This window comes from Gossypium hirsutum, chromosome A01 (genome assembly GCF_007990345.1).
Source record: "Gossypium hirsutum isolate 1008001.06 chromosome A01, Gossypium_hirsutum_v2.1, whole genome shotgun sequence".
NCBI classification, from domain to species: domain Eukaryota; kingdom Viridiplantae; phylum Streptophyta; class Magnoliopsida; order Malvales; family Malvaceae; genus Gossypium; species Gossypium hirsutum.
This window is the reverse complement of record NC_053424.1, coordinates 25,443,122-25,452,684: the sequence shown is the minus strand read 5'-3', so window position 1 is coordinate 25,452,684 and position 9,563 is coordinate 25,443,122. Positions and strand designations below refer to the sequence as shown.

At 34.6% G+C, this 9,563-nt stretch overlaps 1 protein-coding gene across 4 annotated transcripts; it reads right to left on the bottom strand.

Annotated features, from left to right (window-relative positions):
• Positions 1-1,786: 1,786 nt before the first annotated feature.
• LOC107918028 (glucose-6-phosphate isomerase, cytosolic) lies at positions 1,787-9,174 on the bottom strand. Of its 4 annotated transcripts, none has more exons than XM_016847519.2 (24): positions 8,767-9,174; positions 8,622-8,678; positions 8,450-8,526; positions 8,270-8,351; positions 8,135-8,182; positions 7,832-7,987; positions 7,656-7,752; positions 7,508-7,550; positions 7,029-7,096; positions 6,836-6,920; positions 6,486-6,534; positions 6,062-6,134; positions 5,875-5,935; positions 5,197-5,263; positions 4,797-4,853; positions 4,636-4,689; positions 4,367-4,495; positions 3,747-3,810; positions 3,579-3,652; positions 3,405-3,458; positions 3,256-3,324; positions 2,930-3,019; positions 2,671-2,778; positions 1,787-2,200 (listed from the first exon to the last, which is right to left on the bottom strand). In XM_016847519.2, exons 2-24 carry the CDS (start codon positions 8,670-8,672, stop codon positions 2,150-2,152), a joined length of 1,707 nt encoding a protein of 568 aa, XP_016703008.1. In that variant the 5' UTR covers positions 8,673-8,678; positions 8,767-9,174; the 3' UTR covers positions 1,787-2,149. The 4 variants fall into 4 exon arrangements, 3 of the variants coding, with proteins under 3 accessions (XP_016703008.1, XP_040939131.1, XP_016703009.1); XM_041083197.1 differs by having other exon boundaries at positions 8,836-9,174; XM_016847520.2 differs by having other exon boundaries at positions 8,806-9,128.
• Between the last annotated feature and the right edge of the window lie 389 nt (positions 9,175-9,563).

Genomic DNA, 9,563 nt, shown 5'->3' with positions numbered 1-9,563 from the left:
TGATTTTTGATTCGTTGAGGGGGACGAGTCTTAAGCCCAGTGGTTTAGGAATTCATAGTGGATACCCAACTTAGTTTTTAAGTTAAATATGGTTAAGCGAAATCATGGAAAGACTCATAGTGTACATTTTACCTATACCTATGGCGAATGATGTACATGTATAAGGATGAGCTTTTACTCTTAATGTATTCATAGCCTAGAATTTGGGTGGTCCTATTGAGACGAACTTGATGATTCACCGACTTGAGAGGTTAAATTTATTACTCTTAACTAGTTCATATCCCAGAGTTTGGGTGGTCCTATTGAGATGGACTTGATGAATTCACCAAACTTAAATTTGAGAGGATGAGCTTAATGAAAGCTCTTAATGATTTCATAGCCTTGATTTGGGTGGTCTATATTGAGATAGACTTGTTAAAATCACCTACGTAAGTGTGAAGAACTAACCACCTTCTATGAAAAACATTTTGGACAATTTTTCTAGAGCACTTACCAGCATTCTGAGGTACATTAGCTAAAACTTGTTGAGTTATTGCGGAATATCAATTGGATCCGAGATTAGTTGTGTGTCATGAGTTAATTCCTATCTTAACAAGTTCAAGATTAGTTCACTTGTTAAAGAGAAGAATCACTTATTTCACTATGTATTAATTCAAATCCACAAGATATTAGTGCTTAAGCAATTAATTTCACTGTTGCTCTTCTCACATTTTTAACTGATGAAAAATAACTCTTTTTTTCCTTGTATTTTCAAAATATTCAAATTACTTTTCATTAGTGGGGAATTATTGGTAATGTAAAGGGTTGGTGTTAGTAAGTACATCCCACATTGGTTAAGTACAAACTATCAAGAGATTTTTATATAACTTTACATTTTGTTCTTATTGAATAATTGGGCCATATGCCTATCACATGCATGCGCCGCTGCCGCTTACCCGTTCCGGTTCGTGCCTTTGGATAAAAATTTTATTATTTTTCAGAAAATAATATCTTTAATTGTATTCTTTTTCTAGTTTACTGTTCCGAAAAATCTGGTGTTTTTTTTATTGTTGGGCATGAAAATAGTGGAGCAATTTCAAATTGTTCCTGCGTCTTTTTACTATTTTGCCCCTTCGTTGCTATTATAAATATAGGGTTGATTTCCTCATTTTTCACACAGAACACAAAACACAACTCTCTTTAAAAGCATTTTTCCCTACCACCTTCCTCTCTGATTTGCTTATAAACTTTGTCAAATTTTCCCGAAATCACTTTAAAGAACATTTTGAAAGTTTAGGCTTTAAGTAAGACCGACTGCGACCCCTCCAAACTTTCCTGAAAATTGATCGTACTATGATTTCCCAAGAAAAACAACACTATTTAAGTTTCATCTTCCATATTCAGGTGTATGAATATTAAAACAATGTATTAACCTTGGGCACTGATCAGGACAACTTTGTTTCTAAGGCAATAGATTTAACACAACGCAATAAATTTATGATTTCATATTTACTTATTTAGTTTCCAACCAGTAGCTTATTTTCCAACAATTTATGATTTTCTTTCTGAAAATTCCAATTGCTAACCGAACCTTGTTGACCTATTTTCATTATATTATTATACTATACTAGACAACCAAACGATGGTAGTAATGTTTACATTCGGTTCCAAAGAGAAGCGTGTCAAATTCATTGGAAAACACGAATAGAATTGAACACTAGCTTTTATCATGTAAAAACTAAAATAATACATTAACAATAGGCCATAGATGGTTAAAAGAAGTAGAATGGACTTCTTCCACGCAATCGAACAGAAATCATAAATCATCACTATTGAAAAAGATTTTACTTCCAGACTTGAACTGTAAAAGGATTATACCAAAACCAATAGGCCACCCGCCATAGGCTGGCGTATTCAAATTCAAAGCAACTTATATTATTATTCTTTTATAAGTTTATGAAAGAGCTACTCTTAGCCGCAAGGAAATGTATTCCAAGTCAGTCGTTGTAAATTTATTAAAATCCACCGTATAACCCACAAGGTTCAATGGATCTCCGCATATACCAAACATAACAAAAAAGGTCCAGAAAACCTTCTTAACATGGGGACAAACTACAGATGAAGCTGTAGTGCAAGGCATACCGCAATAAGGCCGACAGCACCAAGACAGTTATATCCGAGGTAGAAGAGTGAGTGGCTCAGCTGGAATATCAGAACTTGCCTGCCAAAAGTAATGTTATAACTTTTCAGTAACGGTGTAGCAATTGTTGGAAAAACATAGGGCTCCGTGGAAAAAGTGCTACTCGACTTGCATGTAAATCTTAGTCAGACATGAGTATGTATCTGACTCGACAGTGATATGATAATTTTTTTCCCAAGATTTCCATGTATTTCGAGAATTTCTGAAAGATCATATCTCCATCTCTGTCAGAGTAAGTGTCAGACAGAGGTACTTCAGGAAAAAAGCGAAGTCAGTTTAACATAGCTATAGTTACTCACCATTAAAGAAGTTATATCCATGTTCCAAAACAAAAAAAGAAGTTATATCTAATACTAAATTTTTTTACATATATTGTAATATATCTTGCGATAAACCTTATTGTTTAATCAAGCTTTCTGATGAGATTTATGTCAACATTCTACTTCTAAATGGACCAACATATATGTATATATAAAATGAATTTGTTGTACCTGTAGATATCTTGTTAACAACGTAGTAGTACTAAAATTAAAGCCTTCAACAGGTTCACTTTTTGTACGTGATCCATTAAGCTGTTTTCGGACTTGAGTAGCTAGTGACTGCATTTATAAAAATGAAATAGATATTTTAAGTTCAGGAGTATAAAAAAATAAATTGCAAGGAAAAATTTCGCAAAACCTGCATCATTGGGGTTGGAACGGTATGATTATATATATGGAACAGAATGCAGTGCTCTTTAGTGATACATACCTTACCCAACTCAACTCCCCACTGGTCAAAAGAATTGATGCCCCAAACAAAACCTTCAACAGCAACTCTATGTTCATAGCTTGCCAAGAGCTGAGGCAGCCAAGAAGTGCGTTAGACTGAACAGGCGAGAACACGTATAAACGTTTAAGTGCTATAATACTTGAAAATTAAAGCTAGAAAAATTGCAATTACAAGGTAGTAATCTGACTTAGTGATGCTGTTAGTGATGCTGAGCGATATGAATAAGACAGAAGTCCTCAACAATTGTAACAAGTTACAAGGAAAATGCTTCATCGATAAAAATTTAGAGAGAAGAAACCAATCACCTGCCCAATATTGTAAGCGTTAAGAGATGGTAGCAAAAGACTGAGAGAAGGCCGATTCCCAGAGAACGTCTACAGAAGATAACATCACAAGTTACGCAAATGATTTTATTATGAACCAAATCTTGGTAGAAAAGATGAAAGTAAGTCACCTTATGAGGAATAAGATGCTGCGAAACATTCTCCTTCAGCAACTGCTCTGCTGTCTGCAGTGAATCAATTTTTTTTCAACAGCGATACAGATTTCATGGAACAATTCATGGAAAAAAGACATCGACTGCTACATTAAAGAGAAATAACTGATACCTAAGAAAGCAAAAAACTACCTTTCCATATGCTAGGGCATCCGGCTGTGCGAAAAAGTTGGACATAAGCTCATCATGGTTGCTCACAACTTCACCTGACAATAACAATAATAATGTTAAATGCCATCTCAGAAACACAAGAGAAACAACAAAATACACTGTTGAATATAGAAATAAATTGGATTATACCTTTAAGGTTCACAGGTTGCTGGCTCTTCACAATACCAATGAAATCACAAGGAATTACACGTCCCTGAGGTGTAAAAATGAGAAATTAAAATGCTTATTGCTGCAGCACAATGAGGTTTGGTATAGTGCTTGATTTTGCAGATATCACACAATGAAGAGCCATCCCAATCTATTTATATTTTTTGACTGATTGTAAGCCATTGAGGTTAAGCAGTAACAGAAACATTTTTCAACCAAAGCTAAGGAAAAATATATGTTACATTAAGACTCAGTGAATTCTCATGAATGGAACCTATATTCTGGTGAATAACATTCAAAAGAAGCTTTTATTGAACCAGCTAAAGTTCTCCAAGCAGACTTTAGAACTTCAATTTGTTATTTCATGGTAACTAATTAAGATAATGTGCCATATCTTGACCAGTCTCTTGTAAAGCTTTCTAGTCTCTTCATTTTATGCACAAATTTCCAAATTTACAGTAGCCTATGGGCAGATCAATAACTACCCCAGGACCAGTCTCCCGACATAAAACAATTTAGCACCTCAAATCTTTAAGATGGTCTAAGATGTTATATAAAGCAAGAATCACCTAATATACTTCTTTCTGCAACATAAAATTCACCTGGTGGATTAGTTGATAAAAGCTGTGCTGGCCATTCGTTCCAGGTTCACCAAAATCAATTTCACCAGCCTCATAAGGAAGTGGCACACCATCAATTGACACCCCCTTGCCATTACTCTCCATGCTGACCTGAATTGAAGTAGATTTATCAATATATAATATTTGAAAGCACAAATTCAATCTCCCACTTAACAACCCCCCCCCAAAAAAAAAAAAATGGGAGAAACACAAAAAGCTGCCTAGCGGAAAAGGAGTTGCAGCAAACATGCCTGTTGAATGTGTGGAGCAAATTTCTCGAGGGCCTGGGAGTATGGTAAAATAGCCTATATACACATAAAGTATTAATGATGGGTTGTAAGCATGTAAAAAGGAGGAGGAGGAGGACCAAGGAATGATAAGTTTAACCGAAGTTAGAAGCAGAAAGACTAACTCTTGCAGGATATCCAAGAAATGAAACGTTCCATACGCTTAGCAAACCCAAAAGTACCTATGCATCCAAAGCATGTTATCATACAATGTCATTAATACCATAAAGCAGATCCTGATACCAATTAGGAAAGAAATTCAACTATCAACCAAACTTCTATCAGCAAAAACAGTGTTATATGTAGTTAAAATAAACTTGGTGTCTGGCTATCTACCTTGGAAAATACAAAGTAGATTATACTGGATTAATCCATCCTTGTTTAAAATACCATAACCTTCATCGCATCATACATAGATTCTAGACAAATTCATCAACCCCATAATATAACTGGTAGAGTTATTCTAATCTAGTAAGTAATAAAGAATAACAGCTGCAGTGGAAGATTTTACATTAAGACACTTACAGGTATATTCTTCTCAAAAGGAGCTGAACGGAAATGCTCATCAATACTTGAAGCCCCCTTTAAGAACCTTCAAGTAACAAGTTAAAAAAGCTTACTTATGTATATAACAAATTATGCCAAAAGAAAAATAAAATAAGTACATAAACAAATAATTTTCAGAAGCACCAAGTTAAAATGGATAATGGATTAAGTCGGCTGAAATTTAAAACCTACCTTTTAAGAATCTTGCAGTTTTAGTTGTCATACTTTTGCAAGTATTTGGAGGTTCTCATAGTATTGTAACTTGTTTTGTCTCACAAAATAATGGTTTTAAGTTAAAGATCTGTGCATTAGCAACTAACAATTTTTATTGTCCATTAGGCTACAACTTGATTTACAAAGAAATTGTTTTTGGCTACAACTATTAGCCAAGAAAGGAGACGTCTTCCCAATGCAGCATGTAAAACTGAATTGCATGGTAGATGAGCTCCGTGGGGAAAAATGAAAAAGAAAAACCCCTTTCATTCCTAAATCCTGTTTGTCATATTTACATGATGTATTTCCTTAGAACACTGAAGCAGGCTACAAAACTGCACAAATCTGTCTCACCTATAATATATGGACTTCTAATGGATGTTATAAGTTATAGGTTTCGAAAAGTGAATACAATAGAGTCAAAACAATAACAGGTTACCATACTTTTCTACTATTGAAAAACCATACTGCAGAGACAAAGGCAACACTCCAACTGCACTGCAAACTGCAAATGGCAGTTTAAAGATTAGTCAACTTCCACAGTTCAATTAGAAAAGATTCAATCCTCAATAGAAATCAAGATCGCAAATGATGCTTAGAGGTAAGCAAGGGGAGAGGGAATAATACTTACCACTGTATCGACCACCAACCCAATCCCAGAATGCAAATGCATTATTAGGGTCAATTCCGAACTTTTCAACAAGCTGCACGGAAAACATTTATAAGCTGAATAGGATCAATACTAGCATATAATATGTAATGTACAGTCTAGTTTATTGGCCCCTTAGCAATTGCCAAGGAAGGGAATAAATACAAAGCTATGAAGCATGGATATTCAAAAAGTGAAAGAGAAATGCATAATAAGGGGCCATCTCCTTCAAGCAAAAAGAGAATAAACATTTTCGTTTTACCAAAAACGAGTTACACTGTACTCTAACACCTTAGCAATGTTTGATTTGTGGCACAAAAACCCAAAACAAACAATTTAATATGTACATAGTAGTGCGGCAAATGCTTAATCATTCAAATGAAGAAGTTAAAGGTAAAAATAATACCGTAAGATTAGTACTGACTGCCACCATGTGTTTTGCAACTGCAGAAGGCCTGAAATATTACAATCACAAGTGGCTTAATAAGAAAGCCCGATCATACCATAGTAGTTAACATGGTAAATTACATTCATTCTTGAATATTGAGAATGATTCCTAAAAAGATTGAAAAAATAAAAAAAAACTTATTATAAGCATTCAAAGATGAGAATATCTCTGTTTTGCTCAATGCATTGTCACTCTTAATTTTTAGACCGAGAAATAATTCTGACGTATTAACGTAAAATGTAGCAGAACCTCAAACTGCCACTGCATGCACATTGTCGAAGAAATAACTAGTGTTATATGAAACTAACCCAAGAGCAGATGAAATCCACTCCCTTAATGTTCGAGCATTCAACATAGTTTCTGCGGTTGTAAAAGTCTTTGAAACCACCACAACTGGATAAAATTACAAGCAAATAAAATCAGACAAATCAACAGTGCAAAAATGAGTTTAGGAAACAGAAAAACAGTAGACTTCCAGAAGAATAAACGAAAATAGTTTACCAAGTGTTGTTTCGGGGTTTAATCCTGCAATATTTCTAGCAACATCGATAGGATCTACATTTGCTAGGCTGTTGCAATGCAAACAAGAGATTACATCAAATTTCTAGAATTGCCAAATGAAACAACTTATTGTGTATGCAAGCATTACAAATTACAAGGAAAATGTCAGACAAGCAGCTAGAATGACATGCATTTCATTTTGAGAATCTATCACGACGAAAACACTTTTTGTTACTTGATATCATTTATGCCCATTCCAGTTTTAGCAGGCCTAAATGGCATCAAAGTGTTCCCCCTCACAGAACATAGTATGCTGCTGCTGCTTCTTCTCAAATATATATTAATACCTTGTCTTAACAAAATGAAGCAAGGGGCCTCAACCCACCTTTGCTGACACCTTTTACAGGCAATCTTATAATTTGATGAAAGAAAGGAAGTAGACACAACAAATACCAGCAGCAGTAACAAGCAGTACTTACAAACGTAGTTGGCGTCCTTTTGCAAATTCAACAGCCTCAGGGTCTGTGAGTTATCAAGAGAAAACCATGAACACATTAACTACACTTCATCATCATAGGTCACAAGTACGAGGGTTACACAACTAATAGTAAAATGCACCAGCATAACCTGTTTGGAGAGCAGTATGCACAAATAAAGGACCTAAGAAACTGCCACCAATACCGATTGCAATAACATCCTTCAGTGGTTTCCCAGTAGCTCCAACCTGCCAAGATTTATTTGTCTCTCAGCAATTGAGGAGGAAGATGGTCAAATTTGATGTAAAAAAAAGGGTGATAAGTTACCCAGGAGCCATTGCGAACTTTCTCTGAAAAATCCTTGATCTTATCCAAAACATTCCAAACATCTGGCACCACATTCTTTCCATCACTGTTTATAACAGCATCCCTTGGTGCTCGAAGAGCTACATGAAGCACTGACCTATTTTCTGTGCTATTTATCTGAAATTTCCAGAAAAAAAGGCAATGCAACGACAAAAAAAACTAAGAATGAAAAGGCGTGGAATGCTATTCAACAATATCATCACCAATCTTTACATCAAACCCAAAACTAGTTTTATCTTTCTCCTAGGAGAGAGTTCAACTTACATGCTCGCCACTATACATTCGGTTAATTTGTTGTTTGAGAGAAGCAGCCTGAAATTGTGAGAAATATTACAAACAAAAAACAAAAACGAAAAGACTATTATGATTTAAATCGAACGAGAAATAATCCAAATTCACCTCTGCTAATTTATAGAGCTTATCCATGGTCTCAAGAGTGGCGCAATGCCTTGAGTAGTCCAAAAACATTCCATCAAACTCACTGTAGAAACATTTATATATCATCAATTTTATTAGTATTAAAAGTTTCGTGCAGTTATCGAATCAGAAAAATCGTAGGAGTTGAATAGAGGATCTTACACCATCATCGATTCGCATCGTTCTTTGTCGTTCATCAAATCACGAAGATGAGTTTTCTTGATATCCTCAGTATGAGCCTATAAAAAACCAAAACCCACTTTGTTGATCAAATAGATTTATCATGCTATTTTAGCTATAATCTTCTTAGCTAGAAATGAGCAGAAAACGCTACCTTCAAGTCCTTCCATGGCTGGGTATCGCAGATTAGAGTGGTCGAAGCCATCTCAACCTATATTAAAACGTAATAAATCAGCTTGAGATCTCAAAACCGACGAGAAAGATGGTGAATGATAATTTGAGAAGAAAAGAGAAATTACTAATGGAATAAAGAAAAAAAAAAGGAACTTGGAGCTGACAAAAAGCTGAGGCGAGGTTAAGAAGTTCACAATATAGTAATAATGCTACGTGGTGGAAAATGGGAGGGTCGGAAGGGCATATGTCAATTAGGATGCGGATCAGGAATTTCCGGTCATTGAAACTTGGGTCCAGTCCGGTCCAGTTTAACGACTTTGGAAAATTGATTGTGACTTTTAAGGGCTGAAATCCGTGGGCGACGGATTTCCGATGGGCCCGAGGAACCGCTAGCTTTATTATATTTTCAATGAACCGTTACGGTCTAATCGACTGCGCCTGTGAGGTTGGTTGGACTCATCGTTATTCTCCAAAGCCGATTCCCTATACCCTATATTCTTGTTTTGTAAAAAGAAATTCATAGTATATTGGGTAAGGATGACCATGTGTCCATCACCTTTTATTCAATAATACCAACTAGATAATTAAAATCTTTTTTTTTTGCCATTATTCTTATAATGGTATAATTTTAATTTTAGTCCCTTTATTATAGTAATATTTAAGATTTAGTTTTATATTTTAATTTAACATAATTTGATTCTCAAATTTTACAATCACATTAGCTAGTCCAAATAATTAATATATTTAGTTATTTTGATTAAATTTTTTATGTTTATTTTTTTATAAATACTATTATAATAAAAAATATTTTGATATAATAAATTGGAATAAGTATTATTAAAAAAAAATTCATGTTGGGGACCAAAATATTAAGGATGTTACATGTTTAGACTAACTAACGACACAAATCTCTTTTTTAGTC

Excerpts from the sequence above, each read along its gene's own strand:
- LOC107918028 (XM_016847519.2), bottom strand. The coding sequence starts at position 8,672 with ATGGCTTCGACCACTCTAATCTGCGATACCCAGCCATGGAAGGACTTG. Across the intron at positions 6,535-6,835 it reads TGGATTTCATCTGCTCTTGG|GCCTTCTGCAGTTGCAAAAC; the intron begins GTTAGTTTCATA and ends GTAATATTTCAG. Across the intron at positions 4,854-5,196 it reads CTTTTGAGAAGAATATACCT|GTACTTTTGGGTTTGCTAAG; the intron begins GTAAGTGTCTTA and ends TTGGATGCATAG.